Source organism: Chaetura pelagica, unplaced genomic scaffold (genome assembly GCF_000747805.2).
Source record: "Chaetura pelagica isolate M959 unplaced genomic scaffold, ChaPel_1.0 scaffold271, whole genome shotgun sequence".
Lineage (NCBI taxonomy): Eukaryota > Metazoa > Chordata > Aves > Apodiformes > Apodidae > Chaetura > Chaetura pelagica.
The window spans coordinates 856,879-877,494 of record NW_009952106.1 but is presented as its reverse complement, the minus strand read 5'-3'; the positions used below and the strand labels follow the sequence as shown (position 1 = coordinate 877,494).

Genomic DNA, 20,616 nt, shown 5'->3' with positions numbered 1-20,616 from the left:
ACTCACTCAGCGTGCCTTCATAAGGGAGGTGCTCCAGCCATCTTGAGAATTTTTGTGCCCCCCCTCTGGACATGCTTCTATAGATGCACATCTTTCATGTGTTGGGGACACCAGAGCTGGATGCAGTACTCCAGGTGAGGTCTCACCAGGGCAGAGTAGAGGGGCAGAATCATTTATCTCAATCTGTTGGCCACACTTCTTTTGATGCAGCCCAGGATGCAGTTGGCCTTCTGGGCTGCAGTTGCACATTGGTGGTTCGTGTCCAGCTTTTGATCCACTAATACCCCCAGGTCTTTTTCCACAGGGCTGCTCTCTAGCATGTCTTGCCCCAGCCTGCATTGATACATTTTTTTTCTGAAAAGATACAGTTACTGTTTATTTATTGATTAATGTTTTAATGGATGGTTTTAACTGAACTAATACTTTTTTTCCTTTATCACTCTGTTGCACCAGAATGCTGACTGATTGCAATAATGGCTTCCAGCAGTTAGTCTCCTTGTAATGCTACTAAAAAATTAAAAATGAGTACAGTTTGGATTACATTTATTTGCAGCTTCTATTAAACACAGAATTGATTCTGCTATGCACATGCTTGGCAAGGGAAAAGGCCTTTTTCTAGCCTGACCTGACTCAGATTGCAAAGCAGCTGATCTGCTGAAATCCACTGCCTCTGACATGCCACAAAAGGCTTGGGCATCCCATGTTCCAGACACTACTGTGCATTTTGCATGCTCCTCTGAAGTCCCTGTCAACATACTCTCCATTGTAAAAGGGGTGTTGGGGGAAGGCACAATGCTATCTATAGTAACACTTTGCTGAACTTTAACTTCTTAATATTTTCCACACGCTCTTTCCTTATAAGCTGAAATTGATAGTTATTAATGCAAACAGTATTCTGACTAAATATCTAGACATTTCTGAGCACTTTGAATTCATAGCATGCATGTACAGGTTGGGCTTATTTTGTTTGGGTTTGTACTGTTGGTGTATACTAATTTACATTTAAATTGTTATCCACGTGGAAAGAGAGGTAAGCACGGTATGGTGCTTTCATGTGCCGCCTTCAGTCGTGAGAGATGTTGTTCACATGCTGTGCCTTAAAAATCTCCCTCCTGCCCAGGGAGAAAATAGGTCGAATGTGTGTTCAGTTGTTTTTCATCAGCAGCCTCCTTCAGTTAGTTTGTGCAGGGAGAAGGAAGGAGATGCACAGGAGAAACTAAATGAGAGGACAGATGAAGCCTGCAGTTGTTTAGGATGTTGTGTACTCTACATGTGTCTGTCTGTGACCCAGCCACGGCTGGAAGGAAGCTAATCAGTTCGTTTTCTATTCAGCATTGCCAGCAGGAGGGCTTCTTACAGGGAACAAACATAATTTGTCCTTTACTTGATGCTCGTTTTGATTGTTAAGAAAAATGTGTATATGCAATAGAATGGGAAGTATCACGCTGCTTGGTGGTGACCCCAGCTGAAAGCAATATACCTTCAATCTGCCCAAAGGGATGCCTCAGCAAGGAAGTTCTAATATTTTTCCTAAAATATTTATTGTGAATACAACAGATTCACAGTCGGAGAGTGAGGCTTCTCCTGTGAAACGGCCGCGGCTACTGGATGACAGTAATGACAGGCCTGAAGAAACCAGTCGATCCAAACAGAAGAGTAGACGCCGATGCTTCCAGTGCCAAACAAAACTGGAGCTAGTACAGCAGGAACTGGGATCATGTCGCTGTGGTGAGTACTGTTTGTCAGTAGCGTCCAGCTTTCTAACGCAGCCATGCTCAGATCCATATCAGAGGTCAAAATACAGAGAAGACCTGTGTTTTGTATCTTTTAACGATACTTTAAACAGAAGCTACGGCTTCCACTGGTAGTAAAAAGTTATAATTAGTTCCTGTCTAATTTCCCCTTTAAAACTTTGGCCTTGATGTATGTACTGCGTTGTCTCAAGAGATCTCGGATGTTAATGAATTGAGCTTCTGAAGTCTATGTAAGGCAGGAGAGTGTTGTACCCACTTGACAGGAGAAGAAGCACAAAGCACATCAGTAAATATGCAAAGAGAGCAAGGTTTTTACAGAGCTTAAAGGAACATAGGTCACTATATGCATTCTGCATTTTATAGTTACATTATTATTAAAAAGTTAAAACAAAAAAACCCCTCTAACAGAAAATGTTTTCATTCTCACAGTTGTTGAGGGGGGGAAGACTTGTTCATCATATACTTAAAGTCATCCAACCTGCCACTTCCAAAGTCAATGTCATTCTACTGCTAATTGAATTGAGGATGATAATCTCATGCAGACATCTGATTTGGGGTTTCTTTTCCATGTAAATAATCTTTCTGAAATAATAATTAATGTGACTGGATTCCAAAGGAAATGCTCGCTCCTTCATGGAATAATTCTGCTCATAACTCGTTTCAGTGTGCTTATCAGACCCTGTGATAAATGCACATGGTAATTTTACCTGCTAATTATTTTTTCATAGAATCATTAATTGAAAGTTTACACTTCCACTCTCTGACCATGTTTGTATTGATACATTTGGAGAAGTTTGTTTAGTTACTTTATTGTGTCTCAGCGGGGGAACGGTTTCCTAAGGATTTGTGTAGACAATAAATGCAATTCACCTTGCACCTGTGAAATGTAGGACAGTGTATTAAAATGTTTTCTGGACAGAAGGTGTGTCCTTCTGAGCAGCAGTGGGGAGAGAAAGGATTGGCTAAGCTAATTACAAAGAACCAACTAATGAATTCCATACTGAATACCTAATATTAAGTAAAAACAAGGTGACATCATTAATGTTTACAAATATATTAAGGGCAAGTGTCTGGAGGACAGAGCCAGGCATTTTTCAGTGATGACCAGTGATAGGACATGGGGCAGTGGGTGGAAACTGGAACATAGGAGATTCCACATAAACATCAGAAAAAACTTCGTTCCTGTAAGAGTGACAGAGCACTGGAACAGGCTGCCCAGAGAGGCTGTGGAGTCTCCTTCGCTGGAGACATTCAAACCCCACCTGGACACGTTCCTGTGTGATGTACTCTAGGCGACCCTGCTCTGGCAGGGGGGTTGGACTGGATGATCTTTCAAGGTCCCTTCCAACCCCTAGGATTCTATGATTCTTGTGAGAGAAAGCTGCAAAGGTGACACGTACATTTAGTTAGTTTCTTTCAAATTTTCTTGAAGTAGTTCCATAATTCAACAGTGTGGCAATATAAATGTTGTAGGAATTATTCTTTAAATTGTTCCTACTGGATGTATGAATCTTTATTGAAATATTTTGGTTGAAGTTCATAAAATGTGTTAATAAAGCATGAAGGTGAAACAAAAAAATCCTGAGCTCCTCAGCAGTAAATGAGGAAATGAAAAATTGCCTTCCTGCATTACATATTACATCCTATATGGTTTAGAGGATATATATAATAAATATTTATATTCCACATATTTAATGAGAGAAGTGAAAGGCAGAAGTCTATTTCTATATTTCAAAAATGGCTTAAAAGACTGGAGGACTTTGGTTTATCTGGGCATCTATAAGGTTTCATTAATCCTGTTTTCACTACATCTGCTATCTATAATGAAATGTGATGTGAAAGTAGGTGTTTTTTTGATCAGGACTTTGGACCACTGCTTTTAAATTCTTGGCATCTTAATACTTAATTGAACAAATGGGAAAAAACATGGAAACAAGACCTTAACTTTAAACATTAACAGGAATTTTGATAGTCAGAATCAATAAAAAGGCAGACACGATCTTTAGAAGGACAAATGTGCCTGTAAGCTTGGATATAAGGAAAAACGATGAACCACATAGATATTATGTTGTTCCAAAGCTGTGTCTGAATACACTGTTGTTAAAATCCAAATTAACTCTTTTAAGACTCCACAGAACAGCATTTTTATTGTTTGCTGTTACACATCTTCTTGTCCTGATCTTAAAAGTACTAGAAATCATGTTTTTGCTGATGTGTCCTGGTGACATTTACAGTAACGTTTTTAGCGGGACATAGAAGGAAAATCTATACATACTGGACAATGTCATAATACACCAGCAGTTACTAATCCACTGTAACTGAGGCTTGTGCAGTGGAGCACGACCTTTTTAAATGGGGACAGAGAAGGTGGGCTGCTGCTTTACGTCAATGTGGAGATCTTTGGGAAACTGCCATACTAGCTCTGCTGTCTCCTATATCCTGTCCAGAGAGAGGTGATGCTGCTGAGCTTGTTCCCTTGACACAACATAGAATTTTAGACAGACTTGACAGAGCTTTTCCATGAAGGAAAACAATTCACCATTGAGAAGGGAGTTCCAGTAAAATTCAAACAACATTTTTCAGATGTAGAAAGAGTTGTTTTTTTTCATACATGCAGACTCTCAAAATCTTCTTTAAGTCTGCTTCTACTATGTACAAGTTAGTAACTGCTGACAAGAAATTCACTTCTCATAAATAATGCTTAAGAGCCATTGCTATATAAATTGAATGTGTTATGAATCGTGATGGGCCTTTTTGTAGCATTTTGTGCCTGGAGCAGGAAGAACAGAGGATGTCATTTTCATTAATTTCTAATGAGGTGCCAATTAAAGGCAAGGAAGGAACTCAGAAGGGAAGAGTCACAGAGCTCCCCTGAATCCTGTACCCTGGGGCTGTCAAATGAGTGTGCTGCCAAGCCTCCTCTGGAAGTTCCAGTGAATTACAAACTCATCCAGAGCGCACACAGACAAATTCAGTTTCCCTTTGATCATCAAAAGAGCAATTTGTAAGATGAGTTCACAGCGAACTGGGAAAAGTGATAGGAATTGTTCATTGTTGATGCACTTTGCAAGCTTCAGTGCGAAAGAGAAATTTTAAAATGAATTCTCATTTTGTGCCTCTCTGACTGAATAACCTTAAAATCAACACTACTAGAACAAAGCCAGCTTCCTCTGAAATGTTTCTAGGTGACAGTTACACTAGGTATGTTTTCCAGACAGAAATGTTCTAAAGTTTTGAGTGGACCTTACAACAGTTCAGTGTCTTATGATGGATAACAATTCTATTGTAATAATATATTTATGTTATCAGAATTAGTAGGCAGTTATATCATCAAGGAATTAGAGGAATCATATTCTTCAAGTTACATTCTACTATAGCATTTCTACTGGAAGGGTGAACAGCTTGCCTGTGATTCTTGATCTGAAAATTGTCAGTTCAGTGATGTGATAAGCAGGTTACAGGCTACCACAGACTTGCTTGAAAACTATGGGCAGCAAAAATTTTTGAGTTAAAGTAGCTATATAACACAGAGTTCTGGAAATGTATTTTAGAAAAAAGGTTGATTATTTGCAAATTACACTTGAAATTTATGGTCTGTGTTTTAATTACTTAACTAGATGTATAGCACTACTAAATAAAGTGGTGTGTATTTTTTAAAGATACTGAGCTGTAATCCTCTAAGCCATAGAAATTATTTGCACAGAAAGCATCGCTTAGTTTTAAGTTTTAGTATTTCACAGCAAAAAGTAGCTCTGTTAACACTTGTGTAAAACCAACATACATAAATCTGCAATGGTCTTTAATATATTTGGAGTTGCATAAATTGGATTAAGATATTCTAGATGACCAGTATTTCACATCTGTTATGTTAGATGCAGCCGTAGTCAGCAACTAAAGAAAAATTGGTACAGTGTGCCAGCTCTTCAGCAGCTTTTTTTGCAGAATGTTTGCAACTGTAGGCCACATCCTAGTAGACATGTCTGTAGCTCAGGCTCCTACTATCCAAAACTTTTGACAGTCAATGGGGTGACCAAGTTAATGAGCCCAGGGAAATAAACCTAGCTTTAGCTTTCAGTAACTGTGCCTTAGAGACATGTTGCCAATTTGTTTGCATGCTTCTCTGGTAGGAATCTCAAGTTTTTTTAGTGTTCTTTGGCCGGAGTAGATGGGAACATGGGAAGATGTTGAAACCTTGCAGTTTCATCAGCCTGTATTAAAAGACAACTGCTCAGTTGTGGTGCAACCTGACCAAACAGCTGCTAGCAGAATTTCTTGCCTGTGTGGAAAGAAAATATTTTTGGGGGAGTTTTACTGGCCTAAGTTGTGTTGCCACAAGTTGTAATTTCCTAGAATGCTGACAGATTCGGGCAGTTATGTATTTGTTGCTGCTCTTGATGGAGACTCTACAGTACCTACCAACTTCAGGCATGGGTGAAGGCAAACTATGTTGCTTTGCAGCTTTTATTTGTGAGGTGTTGGCAAGTACCGATGTTTGTCTGGTTCTTGATTAGAAGGGATGCTCAGTCACAAGTGGCCTCTATAGTGAGGCTCCAGGCTTTGAGTCTGGAAACAAGAGTCTCACTTGGTCAGTTAGACAGTGAGTGCTGCCTCACTGTGCTGCATGTGTGGAATGAGAGCACAGGACATTGTTGGAGCACACCGTGGCCTGCACCTTTATAAGGGCATAACTTTCCTTCCTGATTAGTTAGGAACTTTATGTGGTTTATAACTTTGTCTACGTACATCATTGTCCACTCCTTATTGTGACTGAGATCTAACTACTAAAGCATATTTCTAGAAAGAGGATCCAAATTTCAGTTGTTGTAGAATACAGTTATTGGAGATGGTGCTAAATGTGACTTCAACACAAACTGGATAAATGCCATGTTAAATTTTTATTAGTTGGTGAAATGCCTCATCAAGATATGGTGAAAGTGGGTAAGATTGTCGTGATAAAGTGTTTCTAGTTGTAACAACTTCAATAGAAAGCTGCTTGCTACAGCTTAGTAACGCAGAAAATCAACATCTGAATAGTTGTTAACTCAATTTGTACTCAACTACTTTGAGGCTTGTTTCTTGTAAGGTTAATGCATAAAACCACTTAAGGTTCTGCAGTCTTTGCTTAGATTAGAGGAGAGGAAGAATGACAAAGAGTCCATAGTAGTACAAAATGTACATGTTCCATAGTACAGTTGGCTTGGATGACAAATTCATTCATATAGGAAAATGAAAGAAAGATAATGGAGAAGCTGAACTGTGAAAGAGTATAAAATAAGGAGGTATAAAGCATTTGAGTAATCTTAGGACTAGTTACCTAGAGGGGAAAAAACCCATGTAAATTTATGTTTCACTACATTGTTTGAAAACAAACAGGAAAAATAGGAGCAATGGGACAGGCAGTTATAAATGCCTATTGCATAGATGAAAGGAATTGTCGACAGAAACAGGTACTGTGGATTATTAAAATAAGAGGAAAAAAAAACCTTAAGACAATTCAACAAACGTATGTCCCAAAATGCATATGAAGATTAATTTCTATACAGTTATCAGAGCATCACATTCCTTTGTATGTGAACAGTGATCATGAGGGAATTAACTCATAGGAACAAAACCAGAAAGTTAAAAAGTCATTTGAAAAAGGTAGCTCAAAGGAAAGCTGACCTTAAGGTGATGATGAGGGAATAAACCTGTGGGAAAGACATTTATCTTACACTAACTAGAACAATGTTAAAAACAAACTGGCATTATATCTCTTACAGAATATCCTACATCCTAAGTCATCTTTTGACTTGTCTGCATTCTAAAGATAACTTGAGCTTCTGTTTTAGTCCTCCACCAGACTCATATCAAGCACTGAGCATTTCTCTTAGCCATCAGGAACAAAATGTGTCCACACAGAAGAGACTGGATCTTTTTTACAGATACTGTGGCAGCAAGTCTCACTGTGATTCAGTAAAAAATGGGGAAGAAAAACAGGTGCAGATTCTTAACTTGTATAACAGAGCTGCTTGTTCATAAACACAGGAGATGAGGCATTTGTTTGGATTGTGCCAGAATAAATTTGGAATTATTTGATTTACTCAATTAATTTAGAAATTATCATTAAAAGGACAGGAAGAAAGAAACAAATTTGAATAGAAAAAAAACCCAAAACACAAAAAAAACCCAACACACACAAAAAACCCCCCACCATAACTCTTAATAACTTTTTCATCTGTAAAGTTTTTCGACATGTATTGAAACGTTTCTATTAAAACTCAGTAAAATATTAAATTATGATTCCTTTTCCATGGAACCTTTTTCTGTGGAGAAGACTGTAATGGCACTGGTAAATTCACTGTCTAGATGGATAATTTTTATCTGGTACAAGCCAAAATGGCTTGAGGCCATGATTATGTATTGGTATAACATGTACTTCCATTGATTAAAATTAAATATGCTTACTGCATCTGGAGATTATGAGTCAACCAGCTCAATAAGAGGTAATCAAGAAAAAATAAATCTTATTAGTAAGTGGTTGCATACTACAATGCCAGCAAGTCTGCCTGCCAGGCCTCAACATGAACTACAGTCAATTTTGACTGTTCTCCTAAGATAGTTGCTCTCAGAATAGTACTTCTGCCTCAGCCATTCCAGTCATGCTGAGCAGCTTACATTGCTGCAAGGATTAGGAAAAAAAAAAAAAAAAAGAAAGAAAAAAGATGTTTGAATTAAAACCCAGAAGGGTTTTTTGTTTTATTTTGTTTTACAGGGATGTTATTCCAAGACTGTAATTTAATTGATAGGGAACAGGACCTCTTAAGTAATGTTGGTCTCTGAGTAATATGTATTCTGAAAATACTGGAAATTAAACAGTTAAAAGTAGTTGAGTAATTGGTATATTGTGGGTTCCAAGGATAGGACCCAGAAAAAAACGTTAGTGCCTAGGCTTTGGAAAAGCTGTCCACAGCTTTGGAAGTGTAAATGGAGTTCATGGTCTGCTTATAATTAGGAATCATGAAACAGAGCTTGGAAAGGCTCTGGTACCCCAGCCTGTTCAGCTTAGGTGGGTTTCTTACCACATGTACTGACTCTTGATTTCTTCCACTGTGCTACCTAAAGTTCTGCAACAGGCAACTCTCTTGATTTAGTAATGTATAGTGAGTCTTCTAGTAACCTTCCTGTAGTTCCAATCAATATGTGTAGCTGAAACAGGTGAGTCAGTCTCTTAAGTCCTCGAGTTCTTCTTAAATAAGTTAGCATATTCCTTTAAATTAAAATAAATATATTTAAAGAGGTTTTATTTTGACACTACTGTTGTGCTAAGTCCTTCGGTATATAACCTGCAGGGTTGTTTTGGGTTTTTTGCAGGAATACTACTATGGTAGGAGAAACAAGTAAGTATTTTGTTGGTGTGCTGCCTTAGGTCTATTCTTGCATACCTCTGCTGTGGTTACAGAAGCAGCAAGCCCATACCTATAGTAAAAGAAGATCCAATTTTTAATTGTCCTCTATACACGGGAGGCATATGGCCTAGTGAACTTGAACATAAAAATCTAGCTGCAACTACCTTATTTCTAATTTCATCTCTTTCAATACTGTTAGGGAAGTAACCTGTTCAGTCTTTGAGACATGTTTTTCTTATTGGAAAAATGAAGATAATAGCCACCTGTCTGCCAGATGTTGAAGGAAACATTTTTGAAGGTTGAAGCATTCTGTCTTTCCTAATCAAAATTCTTTATTTACAGTGTACTTACTTATCCAGAGTCTCACAGGCATGTTGTAGCTTTGGCAGGAGGCTGCTGCAGTCTGTTTTCAGAAAGAAAAATCCAGCCTAGAAAGCTTCCCACTCCAAATGAATCCAACATATTTGTCCATATGTTAACAAATAGCTATGCACACAAGTACTGATTTTACTTATGTGCTTGATATTTGAATAAACCCAGAAGGCTCAAAAAATTGCTGTGATCATCTGACAGATCCTGAAGCCAAGTTACCAGCTAATTAACTGACCATGAAGTAAGGCTTAACTACACAGGTGTTCGCAGACGTTACACGTTCCTGAGTTGCTGCTGAAAGCTGCTCAAATCTGTGCCTATGTGGCACAGGGGTCCTGTCATATTCTGAAAAAGCAGGAGCAGGGAATGTTGTCTTAAGTCTTTGCAGCTAAAATAAAGAGGAAGGGTGGAAATGGACATCACTGTTTTTTTTCCTTTATGTTATAAATAGAGCTTCTGAATGCAGCTATTTCCCCTTGGCTAGAAGAAGAATTACTCTTGACATAGGTAGCAAGAAGCTACAGGAATAAAAAAACTGGCATGGAGTAGAATATGTAATCTTAGAGACCCTGGACACAAGGTCTAAATAGGGGATAAAGACATAAAATAAATTTCATTTAGATTTAAAAGAAATAGAGCTGCTTCTCTGCAGTGATTTAGCCAGCAAGTCTAGCTGTTGTTAGCCTCTGTGGATCAATATGGTGCAACCTCTAGAAAGCTATTTAAACCCAAGGCATAAATAATATAATTCAGGAAATACACTGAAAGTCAAACCTGGAATCATATTCAGCAGGTGATGATTTGAAGTTGAAAGACATGCATGATCCAGGAGAACAGTTAGAATTAATACAAGTACAGTATGTTAGTATAGACCCTTTCATTATTAATTCCAGTTCTTTATTAGTAGCCTTATCTTTTCTTCATTTTCATTGGGCCTAGCAAAATGATAGGCATACATTATTGAATCACTTAATTAAATTACTGGGTGTACTTTGGCTTTTAATTAAATCCTCAGCTTCTGAGAGGAGTGTATTTGCTCAGGTGGGCTTGTTGTAGAGAGAATTCTAGAAGCATTACTAGTCCTCTAGCTCTTCTGAAAATATCAAACACTGCACCCAGGCCTTGCATTGATGAGGTAGTTTTTCATCCACCTGCCCCTTCTCAGGAAACTTTTAATTTTTTAAAATTTCACATTACTCTCAAATCAAAATGTTCTTGGCAGGCAATGAATACATTCTTCTTTCCTGGTACAGCCTATGGAAAATCTTGTAGGAGTACTACCATATGCAACAGTATTATCTATTAGTATGGTTTACTTCTACCTTATTAGGTATCTGCTTTTGGACACTGGGATGCCTTTTTGGCATAATTCTGCTTTTTTACTGTATATCCTGTTCTTTGGATTAATTCTCCCACATCCTACAAGACAACATCTTGTGAAACTAGGAATGATACAGCAGATGCAGTGTTGTTTCAGTGTGTTCATGGCCCTACAATACATGGCAGCGAATGTTCCTTCTATAAGTGTAGTGGTGATAAAAATTCCTCCTGCATATATCATTGCAAGATCACATTTTTTATTCAAAAAAGCAAACTCTCTTCACCTCCCTAAAGCCTAAACTTTTAATTTTGAACCTAGCTTTTCCTCTCCCTCAGGTTAGTCGTACATTGACACTCACTGCCTGACACCCCTGCTGATGCTGGAAGTTGTTGGGAGCAAAATGGTTCCTTGAAAAATTCTCTTAAGTTAAACTTTAAACATCTTAGGAGAAAAAATGTTTCTTTTGCTTATACTGAGAAAGAATGTGACAAATTAAAATGCTAATTTCTGTGAGGTTCCATCTACCACCACAGAGGAACTGAGATTGTACCCCCAGTTCTACAGATGTTGCATAAGAATAGTGCCCCACCGTTTGTGCTAGCTGGTGGGTCAGCTTGTGGGGTCACAGTCACTGCTCGTGCCTGACTGCTGGGGATTGCAACTGAGACAAAACATTGAGAACAGCGTATAGGATTGGAAGCGGGAAGCCTGCAGATGAAATGTGTAGGTCAGTGACTTCTGAGGTATAAAGCAGTTTAGTATCTCATGCTGTCTCTCTGGCAGTAATCATGTACTGAAGTTGCTCCATTGGACTGTCTCCAACAGATATTGCCCTTTACTCATGAATCCATAGTAGGGTGAAGAACTCATGATGTAAAAGTAGTTACTCTAATGTGCATGTATTTTGTAGAGCAAGGAAAAGATTTGCAAACGGAAAGATTTAACCAGCATTATTTCATAGCACATGGTGGAACTGAGATAAGAGTCTGACTGAGAGCTGACACACAGCAAACTTCTTTTAATTGCAGTTAAGAAGCAGGTATGCTGTATTTCTTTCTTTGATTCATTGAGGGTTCTTGGAAATTCAGAAATCATTTCCTGGAAACCTCAGTTCTGTTCCTGAAGATGCTTTCCATTTCTATGGAGTTGGTATCCAGTAGAGGAAAAGCCAGACTTGAGTCTAGGAGAATGCCGTATCTTAATTTTTCCCACTCCAAATACACTGTCTTCAAAAAAACAGGAAGAAACTGTTAAGAGTTCTTCTTAGTTCCAAAGTCAAGCAGAAGACAGTCTTTCATAGAACTTCTTTGAGAATTGTCGATTCAGAAAAAAGCCCTAAAACATCAGTCTGTGCTCTGTCCTCAAGCAATATAAAAGTCTCTGTTCAAAATTTGTATTGCATTTAATGCAGGAAAAAAAGAGTTTGACAGGTTTCTGTGCAAGTATTAAGATAAATAGGAAAGTGAATTTGAAATTAGCAGATATTGGGATAAAAGGTAGTTTGTTCACAGAGCATTCACAGTGCAAAAGTGCATCTCTTGTGTGCTCCCTAAAGCAGCTTCCCAGGCTTATGATCTTCAAGAAAATAGACAGAAGACACTTTGAACGCAGGTTTACGTGACTCAACTTAGAAATACAGTCTTTGCCTTGCAGTCTAAAGACTTTGTGCAGATCCTTTAACCATACCTGTCCAGGGGCTGTTAAAGGATTAAGATGACATAATTTTATTTTATTTTTGTATACAACTTCCATTCATTTCTTGGGCAGCCTTTTTCACTAATAGCTTTTTTGTCTCTAATGCATGCCCCTGCATATTCCTTCACCTTCTTTGTGGCAGACAGCGAAATAAAGCACAAAAGGAAAAATAAATTTTAAAAAAATCTGTTTCTTTCTCTTCTCCTGACCATAAACCTAGTAGTAGAAATATGAAATAAATCTGCAGGAGATTGTAAGCATCCTGAGTCTCAGGTATAGAATTTTATGTAGGTATCATGGAGCTGTGTGCTTCTGGCATGAATCCTGAGATTATGACTGAAGAGCAGGGTGCAAGTCCCAAATGGACATTCAGTGCCAGGGACAGACTGGCAGATTGAAAGAAACATTCTAACATGTCTTACACAACCTCTTTTGTTTTCCTCTTTTTGATTCAGTTATTTATAATTTTGGTAGTCATGAGTAAGTACAGACAATCTACCTAAAAAAGAAAATATTGAAAGGCAAGTTGTAGTGACCATAGCAAATGATTAGGAATACAATTAATAAGTTACGTAACTACTGCATGTTTCCTGAATCTTTTGCAGCTGTGGTGTTTGTGAGGGAACATGGAACTGAAATGCCTTGAGAGAGCATTTTATAAGATACTGTGCATTAATATTTAGAGACTTCTAACTTTGTGTACTTAGAGTTTAACATTCCCCCTCCACTCTTCTTGGAGTGGGAATGATAGAAAGGACCACCTCAAGCTGTGTTTTACAGCATTCTAATAAATATATCTATTTGGTTAAAAAGCATCACCATAATGTGGCTTACTTCCCTTTTTTCCTGGGAAGGAATGACAAGATTCCTAGCCAAGTTATTCTGAGCTACTTAGCACTTAATCAAAGTCCATGACATCTTGCAAAGCTAGAAAGGGAAACAAGAGACTCGCTCACGTATTTCCAAAAGCTTGTTGTTTAGCTTGTTGGGAATTGGGTTTGGTTCGGTGTTATAGAAAATGTCAGTAAAACTGAATGTTTCTTGAGTTTTGTAATGAAATCTGACAATGCCAATGCAGAGCATTCCCCACAGACGAGAGAGAAAATTAGTGTATGCAAGAATGGAGCTATCTAGAAGGAGAATAATACAAGGTATCAGCAGACTAAAATATTTTTATATTGTAAAATAGTAGTGCATGCAAGCTGCACTGGAACTTTTTGCTAGGCTGGACTGGAAAACAGTTCCTTCCATTGCATGATGTTATTTTTCGCCAATCTCCAAAATATTAGGGGAACAACCTAGGTTATATATTGAAATCCAGAGAGCAAGTGTTTTCTGAGGTACTCGATTTACAAGTCTTTAGGACCTTGGCTTTGTGTCTTGGTAGCTATTTGTTTTATTCCTACATTCATTTCATGCTTTTTCCGTGTCTTGAAAAAAGAGAAGAAAACTGTTTCACTTCCACACTGGTTAGATAGTTTTATTGTTAGTATCATTTACAACACATGAAGTCATTGTTCCAGTTGGAAGGGCTGGAGGAGATGTGTGAAGTGTTGTTTTGGGAATAACTGTATTCTTTTGAGGAATGATGTCCAATTCTTCTGAACAGTGCTGCAGCAGCAGGTATCACTGCATGAGCTGGTCTCTGCTGCTTCATCTGCCTGGTTTTGCTGTATTGTATGATACATTGTAGATATGTTAATCTTTTAAAGATATGTTAAAAACCTGTTCTTGCACAGAAATCTGCATATAGATGCACACGTGCCTTGTTAGATAATACACCTTTGATAGGGAATTTTTGCAGCACCTCGATCTCTTCAGGTTACAAAGTTGTTTTATGTTCTGCTTGAACCTCTTGTTGATTAGAATTTCAAATTAGCAAGAAAGGTAAAATTTCTTGTGAAGAAGCCAAAGCATACAGCACAGAATTCTGCATATCCATAAGTCTATGCCGTTATTAAGGCTACTTTTGAAAAGGCTTTGTATAGGGGATCTATCCAAACATAAGTTGCTTATTAAATAAAATCTGGAAATGGCTGAAAATTTTGGCAGTTCTGAACATCTGCTTTTTGACTTGGGAATTAAAATAATAAATAGCAGTAGTCATGGGCAGGTAAGATGATTTTAAAGTGTCAGAAGCTCTGATATTGTATGGTAGTTGTGGCAGCATCCATCCTCTTTTTGAGATGTTTCCAATAGGACGCTTTTAAATGCTTTTAAGCCACTTTGTAAATGTGGAAGCTGCATAAATATTTAATCAGCTTGCTTGGCACTTTCACCACTTCTAAAAACATGCTCACAAAGAAAACAAACCTGTCCTCTTTTGTCAGCTTTTTTGAATGTCTCATCAGTCTGATTAGGACCAGAGTCTTGGGCAAGAGCAAAAGGAGCTTCCTTTCTATTGTGATGCTATTCAGCTAGCAGGGATCATTATATTTATTATATATCTTAAGTAACAGTGTGATGTTCTCTGGCAGTACATTAAAAAAGTCTGGGACTATGCCATGCCTGGCCTTGGACATCCACTAGAGTAGTGCCACCACTGTGCTGTGCTTCTCTGTTGGTATTTTGCAGTAATCCAGTTATTGGACACTTGTGCCATGTTCCAGAAAGTCTGACCACTTTCCCTTGAGTTAACAAAGAGAAAAAAGACATTTTGCAAAATCAGAGACCTTCCAAAATTGTAATTTGTCTTTTATGTTGTGGATTATTATGCCATTTAATTAAATTTTTCTGTTGTTCCACAAATTTTTTTGATGGTATTTTAGCAGTGTACTGTTTTCAGAATTTGAAGACAGAAAGTTAAGAATTAAATGTAAGATTGAGTTGAAATATTTGTTTATTGTCATTCCATACTCCCATCAAGCCAGTGCTCTTGAATCCAAGTGAGGAAAATGCAGTAATTTTTCATCATTACCTACACAGAGCAAATTGTAGGTCTGTGGTATTCTCTAATGTTGAATATGGAAGATTTTTTGTTGTTTCTATTCCTGTTCTCTCCAATTGCCTTTTCCCAGCAGATTACTCAGGAATGATGAAAGCAACTTCACAGTTGCTTGTGTATGATCTTAAGGCTTCCTTTGAATGATGTCTTTTTGCATTTCCTATGCAAAAGACACATCTGCATGGGTACAAGTTAAGGCAGAGATGGCACACTGCTATATGGCTTTAGCCATTTGTGCTCTAGTGCTGAAATGGAAGTGTTTTTTTAATTATATATTGTAAAGTAGTTGCTAGGGTTCTTAGAGGAGCTCAAAACATGTTGAGGCATTACACAGTGTTTTTTCAAGATGTTTGCATTAGGGACCTAAGAATCATAGCATCATAGAATGGTTAAGGTTGGAAGGAACCTTAAAAGCTCATCAGGTTTCAACCTCCCTGCTATAAGCAGGGACACCTCACACTAGACCAGGCTGCATGAGGCTTCATCCACCCTGGCCTTTAATACCTCCAGGGAGGGGGCTTCCGCGCCCTCCCTGGGCAACCTATTCCAGCACCTTACTACCCTCATGGTGAAGAATTTCTTCCTCACGTCTGACCTAAATCTTCCCTCTTTCAGTTTAAAATTGTTACCCTTTAGAATCATAGAATCATTATCAAGGTTGGAAGTAGGTGATAGTTCACTTCTAACATCAGAAAACAACTGCAATGCTGTGAGACGTATTACTACATTTATTAGACTGAAATCTTCTAAGCTTGGAGTTGAAGACTGGCATATTTTTATTTGATGATGAGGGTAAAACTAACTTCAGCTGGCAGATGGATTTCCTTTTCCAATGCTCTTTCCCTTAGCAGAGAGTTATTTATTTTGACTTTTAATGATAGTGTGCCAAAAGAAGTATTTCTGCAGTAAAATCCTTTAGGAGAGACAACCTGTATTTGTTATCTTCCGATAAAGAACTTAACAGTAAATACACCATAGGAGAGTTCATTAAACTAACTTGCTTCATAACAAAAGGAGAGTTCTCAGGAGAAGAGGTTTTGCTACTAAATATGGAGTGGTTTTAAGGATCAAAATAGAGGTATTCTATAAGCCTTCTGCTGCAGTGCACCTAAGTTCTAAACCAGTGGTCTTGATGTGTCATCAGGCACTTGTGCACACGCAGACCACAGAATGTCCACTCTGATTTCCAGACCAGTGAGTAAGCAAGGAGTGAATAAAGCAGTAATAATTCATTTGAATTTATGCACTCTGAACTAAAGAAAAATGTAGCTACAACATAGCATTATTCAAGTCCTTTAAATTTTAAATGAAACCTACAAAAATACAAGTTCCAGTCTTTAAAGTGACCTAGGCATTCAAAGCAATAGGACTAAAGATCTGAAGTCTCTTTTGGGAATGAGACTTCCAGAAGATCCCCATTGCTAATTCAACAAGAATAAACCCTCTCCATAAAAACAGCCAGTATATGCAAAACTATCAACATGTGCTCAGGAATTCTTTCATTAGGTATTATCAGTTCTAGTTAGTAGTACTTACTTAATTAGATATATAAATAACAGATTTAGATCATTTATTTGCTGAAATTAGAAATACTTCTCCCATAGCCTTGGAAAATGAAAATCATCTGCCATTCTTTGTGGAATTACTGGAATTCTCTTCAAGACTTCAAGGAAATACTTGTCCAACAGGAAAAAATAATAAGTTTCATCTGGAAGAAAAACAGCATACAGTACAGCTTTTCCTAAATGAAAAGTGCTCTAAAAAGATTGAAAGGATGTTCAAAAAAGAAAGATATAGCAAAGTACAGAATAGATTGCATTGAGGAGGATGGCAAAGAAGAAAGGAAAATGGTGAAGTTATACTGGTCTATAAAAGGCAGGAGGCTTGGTAGAAGGCGAGGAGATGGGGCAATTGAAAGGTCATGTTCAAAAGTGATAAATCATGTTAGATGTATTTTTCTTATTAGACTTATAGAATTGTCAAAAGTGTCTTGCTGAAGTTTTCTAGAAGGTTGTATACATGTTCAAGATATCTTATAGATAGTATTAAATAGCATTTCTAAATATACTTGTTGACCAAGTGGAGAGGATTTGGAAAACCAGCAGGATTTAGAACCATTTCTTACCTACCAGGGACTGAAATTACTTCAGCCCAGTCTGTATCTGCAGGGTTTCTTGCATCTGCTTCTTACACACCCATTGCAGATAAGATGATGAACTTCATTTTTTGAGCTCATCTGGTCAGGCATTTATGTATTCTTGTGCCTGCAGAGGACACTAGCTCAGTAATTTGAAGTCTTATTTCTTGAAATAAGGGAAGCCTTCAGTCCATGCTTTCTGTAAAGAGAGAACTGAGTGAAATGCCTGTTCAATATTGAAACCATAATCCAAGGATGTTTTCATTTTAACAATCAGACCTTGCATTTTTGGCACCTCAAGAAGGTGTCGCATTTGAGTGTGGTATGACCCAGATTGTGACTGAAGTGGAGGCAATGATCACAAGGGGCAAGAGATATATATATATATCAATTCAATCTGCATCTTTCCATCCATATTTCTGTATCACATAAACCAGTACAGAAAGCTTGTCTTTTTGGCTTTGTTCCTAGAACTGGATTTCAAAGCCAGCCACAGATAATAGCAATGTCTTTTCATTGCTAGTGCTATTGAAACAAAAAAGTTAAATCAATTTTTCTTCACATTATTTTTTAAATATAATTCCATATGTGATATTTTTGTCCTTTTCTGTTTTCTTAACAATCACACTAACATAAAGGTAGCCTGTTGTTCTCTCCTACAATTGATGTTTTGTAGTACGAGAGCCTGAAATATTTCACATTTTTAGATGTGTGTGTATATATATGCACAAACACACACTTGATCATTCACTCATTTTTAGCCTTTTCCATCTCTTACAGATCATCATTTTGTGGGTTTAGAATCCTTTGAGCATTAGAGGAGCAGCAGTAATGTAAAGCATTCAGTGAGAGGCAGAGGGATGCTCTTTGCACCATAAGGCAGAAAAAATATGGCAGCGTGGGCGGTATCGCACTTTCATACTTTCATACGCAGCGGAATACATGAACCCTGTAATTGTGTGACTCGTTTTGCTGTGTAACATTCATTTTAGTGGCAGGAAATCTGAGGCAATTTCTTTACTGTTATAAAGTTTTAGGGCCAAATAAGAAAAAAGCTGATTTTCTTTGTAGAGTAGGAAGAAGTGGTTGTTGAAGATGCCCTCCTCACCTGTAGGAAAATCTACCGCCGTGTGTTTGTGTGTCACAGGTTCCCTGGAAAACTAAGTAACACTGACAAGCTTTAGACAGACAATAAACTTCCATCTTTTCGGCTCCAGAGCAAGATCATGTGGCATGATACGTCTGTTTGCCTGTTCACTCCTTGTGCTTAGATTCAGAACAGCTGATGAAGGGAAACTTCTGAGAACTGGAACAGTAGAGGAGCAGTGACCTCTCCTGCAGTCCCTGCCAGCTTGAGGTGCTGGCAGTAAGGAGGAAACAAGATGCTTAGATTTAACAGTTCTGACTTAAATGCCTGCTTGGGAACTAACTCTGAAGTACCATAGAGATGAATTTCAGAAATGACAACCAACTCCCCATGAAGTAGAAAATACTTTAGAGATCAGCTTTTTTTTAAAAAAAAACACATTAGCTTTGTTGCTATCTGGGCATAGCTAGTTTAGATGATTTGGGGGGCATGAGCCCAAACCTAATATAACTTGAGCTTTGATAGTGTGTTGATAAATACTCAAGAAAATGTAGTAAATAATCAGATATTTATTAACACCCTGTAAGGAAGATCAGTAAAAACTTAAAAGTTGGCATTTACTGTTGAGAACTGAGCGATCCCCCAGTAGATGTTCCTTCACTTCTGATTCAGGTAAGATTCTGCCACTTCAACCACATCCTTAACAGTATTTGCTTTTTTCTCTCCCTGTCCACATCAGGTTATGTGTTCTGTATGTTACATCGCCTGCCCGAACAACACGACTGCACGTTTGACCACATGGGACGTGGGCGTGAGGAAGCCATTATGAAAATGGTGAAACTGGATCGGAAAGTAGGGAGATCTTGCCAACGCATTGGCGAAGGATGTTCCTGAGTACAAGACTGCAACCAAATGCTGTTCTCTTAGTTCACTAATGTTAGCCTTATTTAGGACAAAGTCAGCCAGACACCTTGTACTAGGCAAGTTTCAGACTACAGCCAATCAGTTTCCTTTCTTTAGCCAACCGTCCTGGTACTGTAGTTTAGGCGTTGATGGTGGTTGAAATTGATTTCTGGCTGGTTACTAAGGTGCCTGCTAGCCACCGTATAAAAACAAAACATGAAGAAATATTATTTTTGAGCATGGCTAGTGGATTTAAACAAAAGGAGAAAAATCCAAAGGCTTCTGTTATTGCTGGAGTCACTCTAAAAGCCTTACGCTGGAAACATTCCAGCTGCAGAGTTAAAACAAATAGTTGTATAGAAGCTGGTGTAAAAGTTTGCTATGCACACGGCTTTCGGGCAAACTGTTTCATGTGCAGCCTTTCACCTCTTCACTGCTAGTGAATCCTGAGGAGGTGAAATACTACTAAAAGCAGCAACTGCAGCTGCTTAAGCCCAGAAGACCTGACTGGTCACTCGTGCCTTCATCGCGTGTGGCTTTTGAGTTAGGCAGTGTCACCAGCATCAGGGATTCTGTTGGGGTAGGAACATCTTTCTGGTTCTTCCCAGGAAGCCAAAAAGAAAGGGGGACAGAGATTCTTATGAAAAATTTTTATATCTATCTTAGTGTAAAGAACCTATCAGGGTTTGTTGTTTTGGGGTTTTTTTTCTTTCTTCTCAGTTAAATTATGATCTCACTTTAAAGCCAACTGCATCCCAGAGCAGTAAACGGTGCATACTTTTTTTCATGGCATCCACAGAGATTCTTCAAGTTGTGTGAACAGATTCCACGTATCTTGAGCAGTGCAGCCATTCCCACCGGCTGAAACCTGATTGGCTCTTGTTTGCCTTTTGCTAAGTGCAGGTATCTGATAATTGATCAAATAAGGCTAATTCACAGCACAGTAGCCATGGCTGGATTCTACAGACTGACTTTCTGTAGCTAGACTTATATATTGGGGGGGGGGGGGGGGGAAAAG

At 38.1% G+C, this 20,616-nt stretch overlaps 1 protein-coding gene across 1 annotated transcript in view; it reads left to right on the top strand.

Moving 5' to 3' along the window:
* ZFAND3 (zinc finger, AN1-type domain 3) overlaps positions 1-19,828 on the top strand; it is a 46,843-nt gene extending 27,015 nt beyond the window's left edge. Inside the window, exons 3-4 of the mRNA XM_010006160.1 lie at positions 1,558-1,728; positions 19,435-19,828. Of these exons, the coding sequence (XP_010004462.1) occupies positions 1,558-1,728; positions 19,435-19,589 (326 nt within the window). The 3' untranslated portion in view covers positions 19,590-19,828. The remainder of the gene's footprint in view (positions 1-1,557; positions 1,729-19,434) is intronic.
* Positions 19,829-20,616: the final 788 nt, after the last annotated feature.